At 36.5% G+C, this 20,538-nt stretch overlaps 1 protein-coding gene and 1 long non-coding RNA gene across 3 annotated transcripts; one reads left to right on the top strand and one right to left on the bottom strand.

The window, feature by feature from the left end:
* Positions 1-41: 41 nt before the first annotated feature.
* ccdc106a (coiled-coil domain containing 106a) lies at positions 42-12,915 on the bottom strand. 2 transcript variants are annotated; one of them, XM_079626445.1, is made up of 9 exons: positions 12,750-12,915; positions 12,208-12,286; positions 11,989-12,099; positions 9,851-10,036; positions 7,689-7,739; positions 7,024-7,254; positions 5,647-5,853; positions 5,232-5,535; positions 42-3,787 (listed from the first exon to the last, which is right to left on the bottom strand). In XM_079626445.1, the coding sequence occupies exons 2-9, from the start codon at positions 12,260-12,262 to the stop codon at positions 3,763-3,765; spliced, it is 1,170 nt and encodes a 389-aa protein (XP_079482571.1). In that variant the 5' UTR covers positions 12,263-12,286; positions 12,750-12,915; the 3' UTR covers positions 42-3,762. The 2 variants fall into 2 exon arrangements, with proteins under 2 accessions (XP_079482571.1, XP_079482572.1); XM_079626446.1 differs by having other exon boundaries at positions 11,998-12,099.
* Positions 12,916-14,973: 2,058 nt separating this feature from the next.
* LOC307005930 lies at positions 14,974-16,526 on the top strand. Its single transcript, XR_013799359.1, has 4 exons — positions 14,974-15,101; positions 15,947-16,051; positions 16,203-16,305; positions 16,403-16,526. It is a non-coding gene; the product is annotated as an uncharacterized lncRNA (long non-coding RNA).
* Positions 16,527-20,538: the final 4,012 nt, after the last annotated feature.

Raw genomic sequence — 20,538 nt, 5'->3', positions numbered from 1 at the left:
AGGAATATGGAATCAGAATGAACGAGTAAAGAGGCACAGGATTCAGTAGGAAATCAAATGTTTTAGTGTCATTTACTATACGCAGAATCGATACGAATTCATTTCATAAATGTTCCTCTCAGTATGACAAGAAAAGACCAGACCATAAACAGCTTATTGGCTACATGGAGAGAGAGAGAGAGAAAAAAACATGACAGTGAAAAATGGCTTTACGATCAACTGAACTGTACATGAAATATCCACAAATGATTGGTTCCTGAGGCAAAACTGAAATCTACTTGAGCCCTGACCCGTAATCAAAGGTTGCAGAGAGTAAAATGACATTAAACTTACAAGATAATGCCAACAAAACACTTTACGATTAGGTTCAATTTGTTAACATTAGTCAATATAATAGGTTTTATGAACAAACAATGGTAGTATATATATGGTAGCATCCACAGTAAAATATGTGAAAACTAAGGTGTTTTTGAACATTCAAAGCATGAAAACCTCTTCTAATAGACCACAAAAACTAAATCAAGACTTTGTAAAAGGGCAAAATAGGCTAATGTTAATTTACACATTAATACATTTTTAGCATTTAATGTTGTATAAATACACTTTAATGTACTGTGAGCAAAAATTAACAATGAATAACAGCGTATTTATAAGTTTACATTAATCTTAATTTTTAGTTGGTGACAACTTATGTATCAACTACTAATGTTAACAAACTGAAACTCAGTGTTCCTGAAAACATTATCCGATGGTAAGGAATAGGAAGATTGTGATTTAAAGAGAAACTTGCCACTTTTTTTATTAGCCACTTGGAGCTTTAAATACGTGCTCAAAGGAGCCATGAATAGTCTAATCTCAAGCTCGCTGCATACTAACAAACACCCAACATGCATCCAGACGTACACAGTGAATTCGACAAACACTCAGAGCTTCAGCACCAGGTAAGACAGGAACTCACCGATGCACCCTCACACACATCATATCGTCTGCACTATGCGGAACTAGACTAGACCAGAACTATTACCAACTGTTTAAACATGTATCATCACTGATTTACACTATAGAAACTTTTCACATGCTGAACAGTCAAGTGTCGTCTAATAGGAATCAGGGCTTGATTAAGGGAGACACATGCACAAAAACTCCACAAATCAAATCCACTGGGGTTCTAATGAGAACATACAGGTTGTGTAGAGTCGCACAGTGTTAAACCGGGAGGAGTGCATGGGTCTGTGTGTGCACCGCTTTATAGTAAATCCAACATATCGAAAGTCGGTAACACTTTCTTTCGTGATCCCTTTTAGACATTCTGTAGACTATAAGTAACGTTGCACCTACATGTCACCTAACTATCATTGGAGTATTAGTAGACTGTCAGCTTAATATCTGCTAAAACTTTGTGATGCTCCTCCAAAAGACATTCTACTGACTATAAGCAACTTTGCATCTGTCAACTTATTCTGTTAACCCTAACCCCTTATTCTACTAACACACTGCGAGCCTTAGCACTCAATTTCAATTTATTGCTCAGATCTACTGTTCACATTGGCCAAGTTTCCATGACAGATTTGCGCTAAACTTTTGTGATATTTTCTAAAAGTCGATAAAAAACTATTGCGAAAAAACGGCGTTTCCATTTATCAATGTTATGTGACTGAAACTGAAACTTGACTGAAATTTTTTCTTCTTGCGATAAGTCATTCCAAAAATCATGGCAACGTATATTAGTAAGCTTACGTATATCCCAGCCACCGCACTAGTCATTATTTTTAATCGAAGGAGACTTAGCCATGTTCTGCAAGGATTAATGGCAAGGAAAGCCCTTTAACTTGGGAGCGGCCACATATGAAATGTTTCTGGGTGATTCTCTCTCAAATCTGCTTCGAGGTCTTGATCAATTGTGTAATTTTGTTGTTGTTTAGAACGCAGTATTCCCGTAATTCTTTTGTCTTTTATTAGTTTAATAAAGAACTGTCTCGTCTTATGTCCAAACATATCATGCTTTTTTTAAAAGAATGATTGAATTTTACGTACGCAAGGTGACCTGTAAATGCGGAAAAACTGTTTCCATTGCAGTTCTGTGAAATATTCCTTTTTCGAATTGCCTGAAAAACCACCTCATGGGAGAGTAAAAACATTTTTGCGATATATGGGAGTCTTTGCGAAATGTACGTGTTTCCATTGGGCGTATTTTCAATTTTCAATTTCAATTTGCGCAATTTAAAGGGTAACGGAAACGCAGCTATTGTTGTTTTAAATGTGGCCCATATCTGATTCCAATTGCAATTGAAAGAATCAAATTCCATGTGGTTTGTGCTGTTCACACTGTCATGAGAAAAACAGATCTGAGTCACACAAAAAAAATCTGATCTGGGCCACATTAACCTGCAGTCTGAACGTAGCCTAATACTGAACGAATAATCGAATGATAGTTAGTTGACATGTAATCTAGCATAGCCAGATCTTCAGACTGACGGCAGAAGGTCTGGACTCTATCACAGCTTTCATTAGCCAACGACCGCCCAGAGGCCTTCAGACTGACATGTAAAGCAACCAATCACAGTTTGTTTTGTACCACGTCATGTTTAGGGGCGAAGTCCCTACAATAACAGACCGGCATGCATCTAATAAATGATTCATTGAAGACGTTCGTTTAGTTGATCCTGATAAGCGCTCATTGTCACAGTTGAAACATGACGGCGTTCTTCTTCCATGCGGGGTTTGGCTTCACGGCATCATTGTTTCCAGGCAGACCATTAAAGAACGCAACACACACGTTTCCCGGACATCCTGTAGAATTCAACCAACAGGACAATGACTTCGATGACTGAAGTGTTTCCAGTTTTATGTGGCATATGCATCAGACCTTCAGGCAGTGGTCCGTGGGCTGAGGTCGACATGTAGGCATAACTTAGTCAACAGAATGTCTAAAGGGAACCATCAAAATAAAGTGTGACCCAAAAGTATTTCAGTCTGTCAGGTAAGTCCTATGAGATACAGAAAACAAAGACACACACTTGGGACCACTGAGTGGATCACATGACCCAAACGAGAACTTCTGCGCAACACATAGGCCGACTGCTATAGAGCTGCACAGCACAGAGGGCTGATCTCGTCACTGCACATTTCAGTTTGAGGTTTAACGGAAGGGAATTTCTTGAGCTTCAACTAGGGATGTCAATTTACATAAATTCCCATAATCAAACGTTGTTTAATGTAAGTAACGGTCAACTAATCGATTAATCGATTGCTACCAAGTATCACGTTACTTAACCACTTGTTTAACCAACACAAAATAGGTGATAAGTTGTAGCGATTAAATTATTATCATCAATTAATGGATCGTTAGCATCCCTAGCTTCAACCATAGCAACAATCAATCAGGGGTGCGTTTCCCCGACAACAGCAATGGTCGCAAGTTCCATCGTTACCAACACAATTTAACGGAGCTCACGATGCTTTTGGGAAACACACCCATGAACAGATACTATGAAGTCCATTTTGTGGGTTTGAGAACCAAGTTCTCTTCCAAAAAAAGCGAACCTGAACGCATAAGTGTGCAGCCCAACCGCAGCTGTGAGCATCTAGATCTATGAGTGAGGAAACAGAGGTAATAATAGCAGACTTGGTTCAGAGCACAGTGGATCTGAACAGCACAATGTGGAGATTGAGATGGTAGATGTGTGTTCTGTGGTACATTAAAATACAGTGAAGGGGTTTCACTGTACAGAAGGATGAGAATCACTCCACTAAGTCCTCCGATTATCGATTATCCGTTCCTTTCAACCTGAAGGAGCATAAAAAAAAGACAATCCAATGGTCAGTTTTTATGTGCTTATGAAAGTGTTGGTTAATACAGGATTTTGTAAGAATGTGCATTTCTGAATAATTTATAAACTTGTTCTTCTCTAAATTGTCACATCAACTTCAAAATGTAACCGTTTATGTAAGAATGGTTATATGAATGATTTACACAAATTTATTCTGCTCATGTTTCCTGATTAAGACCCACTGATAAGAATACAACTTTCATAAATCAATATAAAAATCAGAAATAGTAACAGTAGGAAAAAGTCAGAAAATAGTTGTTTTTTTAAACTTACTAGTGATATACTAATATTTTAGTATCAATATTAGAGTCTATTTCTTTGTCAGTACCTGTTCATATTGGATATTTATACAATATTGGATTTTTAAATTGTACGTTCATTTCCACTACTTTCATTATTTACATTAAGTAAAGATTAACTTTAAGCGTTTGGATGGCAGCAAAGGTAATCTTTAAAAACACAATAAATTAATAGTAACATACATCTTTAGCAAATCAAATGAATTTTAATTTTTCATACGGAAAATTATACGTTTATTTGTAACATTTAAAATTATCCTTTAAAATTTTAGTATGCTCATTTTAATTTATCCACAAAAAAAAATTATATCTGCAATTTCAAACATGCGAACAATTTTTGGTTTATCGTTATTGGCTGGGTATATTTTTCATTTTAACTACCGGTACTTGGATTATTAATCATGTACAATGATTATATTAGAAAATGTGTAAAAGTGTGTAAAAAAAAGACATTTTAAGTGTTACAATAGCCACTTTCACACAGACAGTCTTTACTAGTAAATGACATGTGTGAGCAGGACCTTTAAAAATACTATTACCAGTAAATTCCTGGTATAAAGCAGTGTATAAACAAAGAACGAGATGACCGGTATGAGCAGATACGGGGTCAGAACATGCTGATGTAAGAAGTCTGCTTTGGACCAATCTCTGTCGGAATTGTACATCTCTATAAACATGCGCTAGACAAACACTGCATCTCGCGTTTGAGACCTTGCCTTCATTTCCATTCATCAGCACTGCCACTCTGCAATTGCTGTTGTGTACTGTAGTAACTGCAGTACTATAGTAACTATTATGCGTGTCATGTTTAAAAGAGCAAAACTGAGTTCTGTGTGATCATTCCCTTATGCCTGTCACTCAGTTGCACTTTATTTTAAGGTGGTCTTGTTACAGTTTACACTGAGTAATAGTATTAACAACATGTACTTAATATATAATTAGCGTCTGGTTTAGGGTTAGTTGCATGTAATCATGCATAATATGCTGTTTGTTACATTTGTGCATTTACTGTAAAATCGTTCAGGTAATATTACTGTAATTTGCTGTGTGAAAGGGGCTTATATTGCTAAGCACCTGTATGCATGCATGCATGTATTAATACCTGTATGAGATGGGTAGGAGAAGGTTGTTCTTCTTCAGAGCTTGCACTTTGCCGAGAGTCTGTGGGTCGAGGGCGATGTAACAGCGTCGGGCGTAGTCCAGAAGCTTTTCTTTAGACGGGTCGAACTCGCCCACCTCAGCAACCTTCTCTGGAGCCACCAGCAGAAGCTCAGCAATGGGTGTTGTCGAGGCCACCGTATTACGATCGACACCATGGATCTGGAAGGCCTTGGACATATTCTTTAGCCTCTGGTAAGTCACCAGGATCTTTTTATAGCGGAACAATACACCTGCTGCGTCTTTCACTGGAACAGCAGCAAAAAGGGGAGAAAGAGAAAGAGGAACAAGTCTTCAGAAAGAGAGAGAGAGAGAAAAAAAAAAAATCACTTGCCGGACACGTTTCCTCACTCGCACACCTCTCTGTCTTTCTCTCCCTCTGGCGATTCTGAAAACCCGCCTCCTCTTCAGAGCTGGATGACTGCCGGAGGGTCTTCCAGCCGCGCCGATGTTCCGGAGGGACATGCTGTCCGTTATCACATCCTCCCCTGACATCATTTCCTCTTCCTCCAGGTAGCTATCCTCGAGATAGTCATCCTCTTCATCTCCCAGAAGAGACAGGGATTCTGCGGCAGCACAAGTAGATGTACTTGAGTCAGGCGTCGTAACATATCTTTATTAAATTCACTAAATAAGTGACGATAAGGTAAGATATTTATAATGTTACAAAAGATTTTCATTTCAAATAAATTATGTTCTTTGGAAAATGATCGTTTCCACAAAAACAACAGCACAATTGTTTTCAGCATTAATAATAATAATGAGAAATGTTTCCTGAGCAGCAAATCCACATATTAGAATGATTTCTGAAGGATCATGTGACACTGAAGACTGGAGTAAATTATGCTGAAAATTCAGCTTTTCTAAATTACATTTAAAATGATTATTTTAAATTGTTTACTCAATTTTTGAACGGTACTGTATAATGTCATATATTAACAAAGGCAAATAATAGCCATGTCCACTTGACAGATTGATTTTGAGTTAATATAATGTAAAATGTGTTCATTACAGAAATGTTGTCATTATATGACATACATACACTACAGTGCAACTTTTAGACACACTCATTCATTTTTAAATATTAATATTTTCAGGTGACATTAGAAAAAAAAAAATCTCTTAATATTAAACATTAAATAATACACATGGAGGTATGTCAAAGTAGCCTTCACTATTTCCTTCCACTTCAAAACAGTTGTGTATAGAAATGTATATAAAATTTATATTTTAATTTATATTTTAAGCTTGAGCCTTACATCCAAAGATTTGATCACCAGACACAAATTCTTCATCATTGATCTGCTTCATCACTTCATCAGTGAACCACAACACATTATCTAAAAAAAATACATAAGATCCAGGGAAATTATGCAGAATGTCAATTGCTGAAATTAAAACAAAAGTAAATAAACTAAATATGCTTTTTTTCTTAATTGTAGGCATGAATATTTCAACAACAATGACGACGTAGAGCAAAAACGTTGGAGCTGGGCGATATATCGTGTTTGTACAATATATCAATGTATTTTTTTAATAAACTATATGGATGAGGAACTATGAGGAAATATCGTTTATATCGATATACAGTAGTTTCGAAGCGCATCTGCTAACCTACATGGTTTATTTCCTTATATTCGTTTTCATAGCCTTCAATATGAACATTGTTTGTAGGACATAATTGGGCAGGATGAGAAAAAATATATATATATTTAATAAACACATTTCAGACACACCTTGCAGTTCATTGAGGGACCTGTTGTTGCTACTGCAGCTGCTGCTGGTGCTGCCGCCACCGTGGCCCTGCAGGAGCGGCTGAGGGTGGGGGGGTCCGAACATGGAGCTTATCTGAGCACTGACGGGACCGGGAACAGAGCTCAAGGCCTTGGAGTTGGCTGAAGACTGTTGGGTTGGCCTCTGCTGGAATGATTGACGGTTTGCCGACCGCTGGCTCTCCGCTTGTTGATCTGAAACGTTAATGATTATAGTTGATTCTGATCTTTATATTACAGTAAACACTCTCCTCTTACCGTGCACAGAACAGACTTTGGCCAGAAGGGAAAAGGAACATAAGTAATTATTAAGCATGATGTTTTAGTAAGGGTTTATTCATGTTCTGCACAAGTTTATTATAATTAACTAAAACCATAACTATTAAAACATTTATGTTAACTGAAATAAAGCTGAATTAAATAATATTAACATACACACACATACATTTACATTAGATGAATTTTTTTTTTTTTTTTAACTAAACAAAGCAATAAAACGACTAACTGGAAATAAATAAAAACTAAAACTGAACAAAAACTAAAATAAAAACTAAACCAAAATATTAAATTAAAACAAAAGCACATAAAATGACTAAAATTCAAATAAATTAAAAAAGAAAACACTTTACCCCGATCATTTTCTCTTCTCCTTCTCCAAGAAAAACTCCTGGAATCATTACCTGGATGGGGAAAAAGAAATTCAGTTTTACTCTTTTTAGTCCCCTAAATCTGCATCAATACCCAGCCCGAAGAAAATGTACATGAACATCTGTTTTACAGGAACACAAACTAAGGTGAAACGTAACACTGTTCTCAGACACATTCCACTATTTCTCAAATGACCTTTGACCCCATTCCATTCACAATTTTTTTCTTGTGGCTCTGAGGAGCTGTTTACACGACATCGTTTTAAACTAAAACCGGAAACCTTTTTAAGCGTTTTGGCCGTTCATTTACACCTGAAAACGCTGAGGGTCCTTATCGTCTACAATCTAAACTAGAAAAATAGAAAAAAACGTTGACGTCATGCGTATGTGTATTACGTGTTCAGTCTAAAGGCGCATAGTGTTTCTTTACAAGGGGCATCGCCATCTACTGGCCTGGCAGCAGAATTCAGCGTTTTGGCAGATCCATGTGAACGGGATCATTTTGACAACGTTGCCGTCTGTACACGAAAAACGCAAAGGAGAACTTTCAGTTTTTAGTACATTGTTGTAGTGTAAACGTACCCTTAATATCCTCTATTAGCACAGCGTGGGGTAACACAACTCTAGTTGCGTCACAGCGGCGCGACGAAGACTGTCCCAGTTCGAAGACTTCTTTAAATGTGGCCTCGAAATGCCTCATTCGTTTCCTGGGCAATGAAGGACACAAAAGATGGATCCTTCAAGGCCTTGCCTACCCCAGAATTCATTGCACGCCTGAGTCGGCAAGATTTTTTTGAGAGAAATTGACGATTTACACCTTTAAATTCACCTTTGGCTAAGCCCCGCCCCCCTTAGTTACTGTTGCTACCTCCGACAACTTCATCTGGGCTCTGGTTTGGTATCAACATGGCTTATGCTGTGACGGCTCTTCCTGCTGAAATTTTATCAAACTTTTATAAAGCAGCAAATAAAGTGTCCGATAGAAGTAGGCAAAAGTGTCTGCAGTGTGCGTTTGAAGGCTTTATTCAAGACATACCGCTGAAACGCAAGCAGCAACAAGGCATCCAAATAGAGGCAAAAGCATAACGGTCACAGTCAAAAAATGAACCACCGCATATCCTAATGGAGACGGAGGCTGGGACTAACAATATCAGGAGAAACACTGTTCATACAAAGCTGGGTAGGTCTCTATTCACTTCTATAATCGCTATTATTTACAAAGCAAACGGACTACGCGAGTATAAAGTTTTTATATTTATTAGCATTTATTAGTATTTATTAGCAACGTGTGCTAGCGTATCAACAATTAGGGCAGAGAACCGAAATCATAACCTAAACCAGCATAAAACTGTCTAACTAGTATAACTTCACAGTAAGGTTAAAAGGTAAATGTATCTTAGAGCACAAAAGTGAGCTTGTTGATCTTGAGGGGTTTCGCTGACTGAGGACGTCCACACAGTTTAATCCAAAGACGACACTTGTCAGTATTTAACTTCGGTTTTGGGAAGGGGAAAAAACGGACACCCCCTCCAACCTCTCTGGGGAACGCGTATCTGTTTTACAAATGCCCCAGGCACAACGTTTAACCATATTTTTTATAAAACGACGACGTAATAGCCTGCCGAGACCAAAAATATGAGCCGCCTGTGTTGAAGTCAATGGAGCGCCGTGAAAAAGTGTCGGACCCTCTGTGGGAGCTCGTTCTTGGCTGCGCTGTGATTGGTCAATCTACATTCTAGGGCGTGGCTTAGCCAAAGGCGAATTGGGTTTCAACTTAATCAAATATCTAATGATAAGAAACTTTAAAGTGGTTTAAATGTTGACTTGTATCTTAGTAAGATGCGATTATATATATATATATATATAATTTTTGTAAATAACTAGACCAAGGTGAACATATTTAGGCAAGTTGTGAACCCTTTTCAGACAGTTGAATCCAACTTTCAAAAAAGTAACTGCCACTTATCAACAGTAGCTGTCAAGTTGCTAGGCGACAAGAACAAGCCTCTGTAGGCTAGACCGTGCCATTTAACAACGCTCGGTTCGACCTTTGTGAGCTTCGAAGCCGTGGCATTTGATGTCTACGTCCTTTGAAGGATGCAGCCTTTGAATTGGGACACAGCTTCTGTCTCTTCTCGACTCACCGTTGCTTTCCTGACTCTTGGTTGAGAAGATGAACCGATCGAGCTGGCAGCGCAGGAAGTCCCGCTCCTCCTCCAGGTCCTCAATGCGCTTCTGCAGCCATGAGTTTTTCTCCAGCGAGATCTGCAGCTGTGTCCGCAAGTTAGTGATCAACAGGTACGAGTTGCTCGGTGCTGGCGGATCACTACCTGTATCACAACATAAGCAAATATCAGCACACCCTGACATACAGCACTTAAAGGGATAGTTCACCCAAAAATGAAAACTCTGTCATCATTTACTCACGCTGTTGTTTCAAACCCATAAGACATATGTTAATTTTCAGAACACAAATAAAGATTTTCTCTCATTTTTGACCATCCATTGAAAGTCGTAACAAAAACGTACATACTTCATAACGTACAAAAAGACATAAAAGTAATCTATAGGAATTTATTACAAGTCTTCAGAAGAGACACAATTGTGTTTAATGAAAAGATATTCATATATAAACATTGATTAACGCGCATACATAGAGCATATTAAATATGGTAAACAAAGAAGCTCAACTGCGTGTGCTTTATGTGCCAGAACCTATGACATTCAATATTAAAAATCAATATGAGAGAAATATCTTAATTTGTGTTCCAAAGATGAACTATAGACTTATGGACGGTTCACACCAAGGACCAAAACTATAATGATATCTACAACCATAAAGTTTTAATAATTGTTTAAATCCTGTGAGAATAGGGAAGCCCATACCGCAGTTATAATGATGATGGCAAAGAGAAACAATATTGTTGGAATCACTTTCAGAATCAGCTGATAAACAATAAAAACATCGACAGCCAATCAGAATCCAACAGCAGACGACATAATTGCAGTGTGCAATTATGATGGACAGAACATTATTGTACATTGGTTTTGGACAAATTTATCGGTATCATTCTTGGTGTGAATGGAGCTTCATAGTTTTAGAAATGATATTCGGGTTAGTAAAGACCCTTATAAAGATAAATATATTAAGAGTCCAACGGACAATAATTATAAGCGCACGCTTATGATGGCTGCCACTTTAAATGCTCGATCTCTTTAAAGTCTGAAAAAAATTCTGAAAGTGATGACGCGTTTTAACGATCATCAGCGTCGTAACGTTTTTTCTAATTAAATTTTTGCTTTTTAATTGCATGTACATTTATAACACTATACTTTGTATTATTACCTTTGCATCAAATTACAAGAAACTATTTAACGCAGCGTCTATGGGAGTGACAGTAAACTTGACATCTTTCTCTCTTCTGACTGCAATCTCTTCATTTTCTTCCTCTTTTTGAAAGTTGTGAAAACACTATTGTGGAGTTTTTCCTTTTGCTAATTCGAGCAAAAGGAAACACAAACAATATATTTAATGTATTCTCTCATTCACCGCTATAGAAGTTTACCCAACTTCCGCTTCTGAGAAACCCGGAAATGTGAAAACGGTCAATATGTGTCGTTATCATTAGTTATGGTGGAAACTGCTTTTCTTTTAAATTTATAACCATTTTTTTATTATTAAATATTTATTGTTATAGTTATCGACTTGGTGTAAACAGTTAAAGGACACTTGCATGTACATAGTACCAGTTACAAGGTAATCAAGGCGATCGAAAGCTAAGTCAGGCTAGTTGTATGGCTGGACAGAAAAGTGCACTCAGTAGGCCTACTCTAAATATAAAGACATAATATATTTATGTCTTTATAAATATATATATTTATACTTTCAAAAACGAAGTAAAATCATTCACTGGCTTACGACTCGATGAGGTACAAGTAAATGTGCGGGTAACCTCTGGCCACTGGGTGGGGTTGTTACACCAATTTGACGCTGGGAGAATGAAGCATGTTTTTAAATTGACCAAATTAAGTTTGTGGATGTATCTTTCACACTCTATGGCAGGCTGGACATATAATTGCCTTACTTGACATGTTTAATCTTAGTGATTTCTTAAGTTATTCACGCCTGCCGGCTGTGTACGGACGTTGTTTTGTGCCGCTATTTTGTATTGAAGTCTATGGGAAGTCTAGTTTATTTTCCCCTAAAAAGGGGCGGTGACGGAATTGACAGTTAAGTGTGGGTATAGTGGGTCACAGCTTACAACAAAAAGTGATACTCAACTGAACTGACCATCAAAGTTCTGGTCATTTTGGTTGTAAAAGCCTCCCTGCTGCTCAAAGTTGTTGTCTTCAAAGGGAATGGAGATTTCATAGGCATCCTCATTCTTGGGTGCTGAAGAATGATGATTAAAAACACGTAGAATGCACATTATTCTTCTGGGTAATAATTCACAGGTGACGTTAAATAAATACCAACTGCGATTAGAGCGCGTGCACTCACTCTGTAACTCTCGGGAACTCGCGTGCTTCCTCGTGGCTGAATCCGCATCATTCATATTTCCGTCTGTTCAGTTTATGATCTGAGTTGAGACAGAGAGTGTCTGTCAGCCCAAAATACTCATGACATCTACTTTATTTTCTCTGCAGACTAGAGCATTAAATACAGATGCGCATGCGGCTACACATCACATACAGTAGGCTACATGATGTAACGTTACATGTAATATATCTAACGAACTGTCAGATGACCAGCATCTGTCTTCTCTCTTAAACACGCACGCAACATAGTAAAACAGTCAGCATAACGTTACCATCCACAATCAAAAGATGTAACGTTATAACAACAAGACAGCTTATGACATGGGCTGCATTCTTCCTAAAATACTAATCATGGTAAATGTAGTGATGCATGCATAATCCACCATTATTTGTTCAACTGCATTATGATGACTAGCAAACTGGCTATTCTTTAGACCGTTCCAGACAGAATCTACAATTAAGCGCAGTATTTCTGTCACGTAATGACACAAAACATGTCCAAACCTTTGCTCGCTCGTGGGCGCGCTTCCCTGTCACGTAATTGAAGCGTGTCTCAGTGCACTATCATCTGTCTGTGTTTGTGAAAGAACCAGCTTGCGAACAATAACAAGTAAATTACCCTCAGCAGCAGCTCTAAAAACAACGGGAAGGAAGTTACTATTACGGCGGCACCTTAAAAGCGGCACGTTCAAAATAAAAGCCTATCAGGTGTTTTTTTTAAGTCACAAAATGCACAGTAGTAGGCTATAATATATAGTGTGTAGTATAGTAATATAGATATATTTTACTGATTTAAAATCTGGGTGAAATTGCAAAAGGAATTAGTTGATCCCATATAGCCTTTGTCGGAAATATCACATCGCGCGCATGAACGTCATCACAAATTTTATTCAGGGTGCTTCCATCCTGAGTGCACAGACACGTAGTCTACTACTATTTTTTTTTTTTTTTTTTTTTTTTTTTTTTTTACGTAGTCTACTACTATCTATGACTACTATATGTGTAATACTAGCCTATCCAAAACATTCTGTGTCAGAGGTTTACCCAACATTCAAGAGATGCTTTCACAAATAAAATACAAAAAAGCATAAATCCACTATTTTTAGGATGTTTGCACGCACAGAATATGCATTCTGTCATCATAATTCATTGGATTACTTTAGTCATTAGGATTATTTTATTATCTTTACTGACTTACTGATTTAACAAATTTTACACAATTGAGCAAGGGGTACAAAGGGATTTACTAGGCTATACTTTGCTCAATTCTGTAAAGTTTGTTAAGTCAGTAAGATAGCCTACTGACTATATCATTCATTTGTTATTTATTTTTAAAAAATCTGTCCTCCGAACCAAAATTCTAATTTTTATTTTATTTTTTGCTGGGTATACAAGTGATAAAACATGAACATAATAACATCCAGGTCAATTAGGCTAAGGCCGGTTTTAACTGAAAGGAAGTGTGTTCAAGGCATTATTAGTCATGATCTCAATCTGACATCTGATTCTTACTCACTACAATAACCTGAATGGGTTCAATTCAGAGGACACTTTCACTTTCGTGCCTCATTCCTTCATTCATGACTTTTTTCTTCTGTGGAAGATAAAAGATATTCTGAGAAATGTCTGTCTCTTTTGATACATAAGTCAATGGTAATCAAACCTGTTTCTGATTTTTTTTTTTTTTTTTTTCTTTGGGTGAGTACGTTTAAAACCTCAAACACTGTTACATAAAAATGGAAACTTAGTAAACACCAAAATGATATTAACACTGAAAGTGTATATGGAAATGTATGCATGATACTCTATCTTTTGTCTCCTAAAGGCAACTATGGCAAAGAATGAAATACTTAATTTTATGTTGGATACAAATAAATAATTGTGAGAAACAAAGTTACACCAGGGGAGCAGTTATCTTCTGGCTATAGAATAATATATATATAAATATAAATATAAATAAGTTCGATAAGTTACAGTATTAAACAGTGAGATAAAGTATAAAGTGTTTTTGAGGTCTATCCACAGCTGAATGAAGCACATGTTGTTCCTCCATCATTATCATTAAAAACCTCAACATACAATATCATTCATAATGATGGGAAGATAAATATGAATTTTAAAATGTTCATGAAAATTATGAGACCAGTGATCCACAATACCCAAATATCTGGTGTTAGTCAGCATTTCTAAACAGGGAACTTGTGGTATCACTGGAGAGATACAGTAACTTCCTTTTGGGGTAAATGATTTACTGGAACGAGTCACATTATGGCTTACTTTACACTCCATTTGGCTTGAAATGTGTAAGAAATATGAAAATGGGATTTTTGGGAATGCGTAATAACCTAATCAGCAGAAACTTCTATTTCCAGTTACAATCCCTAACCATAGTTGGGGTCAAAATGAATAACTTACTTTTACATTATTAATGTTATTATTGATATTTAATTGATATTTAATATTTCGTAAGCCATATCATGCTGAGCAAAAATCTTTAAGTGGTTAGTGGAACCAATGTTTAAAAGCAATATTCTTCTTTATATTTCACAAGGTTTACAATATTTTTATTTTGATGCATCATGATGACTATGTTTTCCTTTTTACACAATTTAAAATAAGGTGTGTTTCATTTTGAATTATTAGAGCTTAGACACGTCAATTCCTCTTTCCTTGCAAGTGATGACTAAATCTGACTGGACCTGTTAGCCTAAGCCCCAGTTGATGTGTGGTCGTATTACGAAAGTAAAGACTAATCTCTGTAGGCTATATAAGAAAACCTGGAGGGAATTCCTTGCTTCATTCTTTCTGTTTGATGGAATCAGGAGCAACTCTACAATAGATCCTGGTGGAACAGAGGTAAAGTTATCTGCTCTTCTCTCTGTCAGTCAGAATAGTTATACGATTATATTAATATTATATTAAGACATAATTATATACAACTAGGCTATATCTCAAACAAAATGTAACATTTAACTTGATAAATAAGGTCTGTTCAGACCAGAACAACTTTAAAGATCATGATGGATTTTATCTTTCATCGGCTGGAAAAAAATCGTTCTCCTCTCTGTGCTGTTATTGTTATTTTATGGACTTTTAGATATTTTTTGGGGGGATTTTTAGAACTATCTTTTTTGTTATCATTCACACCAAGAACGATAACTATAAAGATGACCATAGTGATAACTAATATTAGTGTCCACATCAACTAAGGATATCTGTTTATGCGCGCGCAGGTTTGTCATCTGCCGCTTTTTTTTTATTTCAAAACGCTAGAGCGCTTTAAAGCAGAATATATTATTATTGGCTGTCCGTGATTTTTATCGTTCATCAGCTAGAAAAAAAAATATTCTGAAAGAGGTTTCATTGATATCGTTTCTCTGCTGTTATCGTTGGTTGTGGTGTGGACTGCTATATTTAGAACGATTTTTAAAAGCTTTTGTAGCCTATCATTATCGTAGTTATTGGTGTGAACAGACATTAATTCTAGGCTATAACAAAAGATGAAAAGAAATATGTAGCCTATATTTATATCTTATGGTTTAACATGACCTATAAACATTTGCTATATCTGAATCATGTAAATGTTATTAGATTAAAATATAGGCTATAATTTCACAAGACTTTATTCTTTCAGAATTTCCGTCATCCAGTTATCTCATGAAATAGCCTATCTAATATTAAATATATTCTTCTTTTCCCAGAATATATGATTGCAGATGTTATTATTATTAGCCATGACTGAACAACCAAATAACACATCAAAGGACAACATGAGGAAACTCCTGCCATGTATTTTGATATTACTGGTGAGTCACTGAAGCAGAATTCTGCATTGACAAATTTTACAAATACGTGCATCCGTTGAATAAATATTTCAAAGGTCAACGTTGACATCATTCAGTTAAGCAACATCAGAGCGAAAGTTGAGTTTCCTAAAGTGTAAACCTTTTACCACAGATCGTGGGCGTTGTGACGGGGCAGCGCAGAGTGAGCAACAAAAGGGATTGTTCTAAAAATGAATACTGGAGTGACGGGCTCTGCTGTGACAAATGTGCGCCAGGTACGGTGTCTGAAATGTTGAATCAATACAGTCAAACATAACGTTTTCAGACACACAGGCAGTTCAGTCTCTTCATCTGTCATGTATTTTTCTTTAGGCTATAAGTTGATAAAGAAATGTTCTAGCGGCATGCAATCTGAATGTGAGAAATGTTCAGACGGGACGTACCAAGACAGAATGAACTATTTCCCAAACTGCTTCAGATGCCAAAAATGCAGCAAGCGTAAGTGTATAGCACTTTTCTTTTCCTTTCATCACTTAACTTAAAATTATGTTGAAATTACATATCTCCGTACTGTGACATAGTGAGACGGTCGGTGTGTCATAGAGGGAAGGTATGATGTGCCGTCTAGGTGGTTGCAGCAAATGAGGAGGACTACAAACCAATATGGCCGCCTGTTCCCGGACTACAGTTACCGGGTTCCTCAGCGGTGGGGACACAGCTGTTGGAGTGAAAGAAAAAAAAAAGCTGTTAATGAGCTGAGAACAGGGAGACTGGCTGTTTTTAGTTGGAGAGCGTCAAGAGAAGCTGGAGGAGTGTTTTGGTTAAAAAGTTTTGGAGTTTTGAGTTGAGTAAAAAGAAACCAGTCACTTGATCTCTGTCAGAAGCAACCCACACTGATACTCTCACGATGCCACAGTACCGGTAGTACTTATCTTGCTGTGTTGGTTTTCTTTAGATCTTCACTCAACATTTTCTCTTCTTCTTTGATTGCTTCTCTGACAGGTCATTCAGTGATGATTTCACCATGTACAAACCAAAATAACACAGTTTGTGGATGTCAGCTTGGATACCGCAAGAGGTTCTTAGATGGGTTCTCAGATTCATCAATCAGGATTTCATGGGATTGTGTGCCCTTCAACAGGACTAAAATCTAGACATTGTGAGACTTTTTTTTGCTGAAGTATACAGGTCTACCTCCAACCACTGTCTGGCATGAAACAATACAATTACCTCTGACAAAAGTGCTGTGAATATTTGTAATGGTTTTATGAAGTAAAAGTACAGATATATTTTTATATTGTTTCACAAAATTTCATATAGGCCTATATATATATATATATATATATATATATATATATATATATATATATATATATATATATATATATATATATATACATTTTTATATAGACTAATTTTTTATAACATTTAGATTGAATTAGGTTTGCTTGATTATACCTACATTATTTTTATATTAGTATTACTGTGTCATGAAAAATGTAGGCTATATCAAATGATCTTAATCATAATTGTATTGCATTGTATTGAGTGTTTTGCACTAGCAAAGCTTTGATCATGAATCTAAACATGATCATCTTAGACATATTATTGGGAGCTATATAGAGGACCACTGATATTACAAGTATTTCAACTAACACCAACAACTGTATTATTTCATATTTTTGTATGTTTGGGCCTCTGAATAAAACAGATGTTTTTTCCCCCCTCATCATGCTTTATGGACCATTGCCTGATGCAAAACACTTAATAACCCTATTTAAAAAAAATATATATATTGTCTAAAGGTTCAATAAACTGTTTCATTTCGAAAAATGCTTTTCTTTTTGATTTCATATGTCAAGCTTTACACGGGACATTTTTAATATAGCCTACTGTAGGCCTATATACATTTGGGTTCATAGCCTAAATTAGAGCCTAAATCTGAAAGTTAAACTTATGATTCACACACAAACTAATGAGTGAAAGTGTGTTTTATCTGTCATGCTTCCTACAATTAGGCTACGTTAGTGGTTTTGGTTTAGTTTTAAAAAGAAAATTGTTATAGCCTTCGGGAAATGACTACATCGGTATGAATGTTTTCTCGAATGAAACCACGTAAAACAACCCAGCGTCACACCCGCATTGGGAAGCACCGAAGCAGATAAACGCTGAATGAATGACGAACTGCAGGAACACACACACATGCACGCACGCACACACACACACACACACAATTCGTTATTTAAGCCGATAGATAGATAGATAGATAGCATCAATTAGCCTACTTTAAAACGCAATTAAAATATTTTCTTAAGCTAAAATAAGCATGAAACTGAATAATGAAACGCGCAGAAAATGGTAGCTGTTAAAGCCACTGATCTTAACAGCTACCATTTTATAGAATTTTAGCTTACGAAAATATTTAATTGCGTTTTAAAGTAATTAATGCTATCTATCTATCTATCTATCTATCTATCTATCTATCTATCTATCTATCTATCTATCTATCTATCTATCTATCTATCTATCTATCTATCTATCTATCTATCTATCTATCTATCTATCTATCTATCTATCTATCTATCTATCTGTCTGTCATTATAGATCAGTGGTTAAAGCGCTAGAGAGTGAGCTTGTCATGTGACATCACCTGCACGTGACGTCGAAGCTATTTGGAGCGCAGGTGTAACGTTAGAAACCCGGGAAAAGACAAACCACCAAAATGTTTATAATCTAAATGAGAGTCTAAATGAGAGAACCGTGTCAGTTTTGTAAACGAATATCATTTCCGCGATAAAAGGTAAGTAGAATGATAATCGTTATTCAGTAGGCTATAGTAGCCAACTCGATTGTATTTTTTTGGAAACCATGCAGTCGATTATTGGTTCAACAGTTGAACTCAGGTTTTACACCCCATTTCTTCTCACATAAAACAGATATATCGCTAACACTTTAAAGTATAGGTTCATTAGTTAACAACCTTAGTTAATATGAACTAAGAATGAACAATACTTCTACAGCATTTATTCATCTTTAGTTAATATTAATTTCAACATTTACTAATAGCCTACATTGTTAAAATGTGTTTACATTAGTTAGCTTAATGCACTGTGAACAGCTGTATTTTAATTAACTAACATTACAGTTTTTCTCAGTCGCTTTGGTGGATTTCTCACATCACTATTTACATTTGCACAACAGTTATTAATGCAGTTATCAAAACAATTAGTACAAACTGCAAAACCTAGTTGATAACCTGCAAAAGCGTGTCACTTGCTCAAAATGGAAAGCTCATTCCTCAAAAGCAAGTATTCATGTCAATGAAAGTGTCAGTGTCATCAATATGAAAAGTCCTGACACCATTGCTTATGAACAAGATAGTCAAATGGCTTTGTCATGTTTTCATTATGACAGTTTACTCTATAAATGTTTTCCAATGCAAAAAAGTCAGATATTGGTGACACTACCTGAAAATGCTCGAGACAGAACTATATACTATTTGCACAGCCATTTGAAAAATATAGTAAAGTTACACATTACTGTATTTAGTGAGGTAACTGAGTACAAGACACTGAATATGTATGTTTCACATTTGTACTGCATATTTGCAATTCTAATTTGTTCACAGCATTGTGCAAAAGAAAAAATACTCCCTTATTTACAACAAACATAATCTCCATTTATTATGACATAATATCAATGTTGTTACCAAAAGAATGGCTGAAAATTGCAGAAATGTGTTGATTTCTGAAGGGTCCAGAAACACCAAAGTTTTTGGGTGTCTTTGTTTGAGGTCCCCTGAGACCGCATGCACATGAGTGGAGCTAAGTAACGCAACATTGCCAAATGTGTTTAACATGCAATAAAAAATGTTAGGGAAGTAACAAATCACTGGATTGGTTAAAATAAGGAGCAGCAAAAAAATATGATTTTCTCTTTTTTAAATTTGACTTCAAAGTTGAAAGTGGGCTTAAAGGGTACATGGGCTTAATAGGTACACTTACCCTATATTTTTTTACATGTTAAAACCTTAGCCAAATTAAATGTGTTCTTTCTAGAATGGTGATTCTTTTTGAAAGATTATTCTTTAATATGCCGTGCTGGTTTTTACATCTTTTTTCTTTCCATTTCTGATATAGGCTCGTCAGAGGGACGGTCACCATGTCTAGTACTGACCCCGCTGGACTGACCCACTGTAAGTTTCTCCTGGTGTTCGCAGTCCTCATGGATCTTTTCGGTGTTTCTCTCCTCTTGATCGGCATCTTCGTCCCGCTTGAAATCGGTGATCGTGACTTTGGTGATCTGTTGTTGTATTCTGGAGCTCTGCTGGTGTTGATGTCTATGGGGGCTTGGGTCATGTGGTACAGTGGGAATATTGATGGTTTAATATCAGAGAAGGAGCTGACAGACAAACACAGTGCTGTGGAGCGGTTCGCTCGCAGCCTCAGTCGCCGCATACGGAGACCCCGCCGCGACCACCGCACATCCTGACCTCTGACCCCTGGGCA

The sequence above is a fragment of the Phoxinus phoxinus genome (genome assembly GCF_949152265.1).
Source record: "Phoxinus phoxinus genome assembly, chromosome: 10".
Lineage (NCBI taxonomy): Eukaryota > Metazoa > Chordata > Actinopteri > Cypriniformes > Leuciscidae > Phoxinus > Phoxinus phoxinus.
This window is presented reverse-complemented; position numbering and strand designations above follow the sequence as displayed.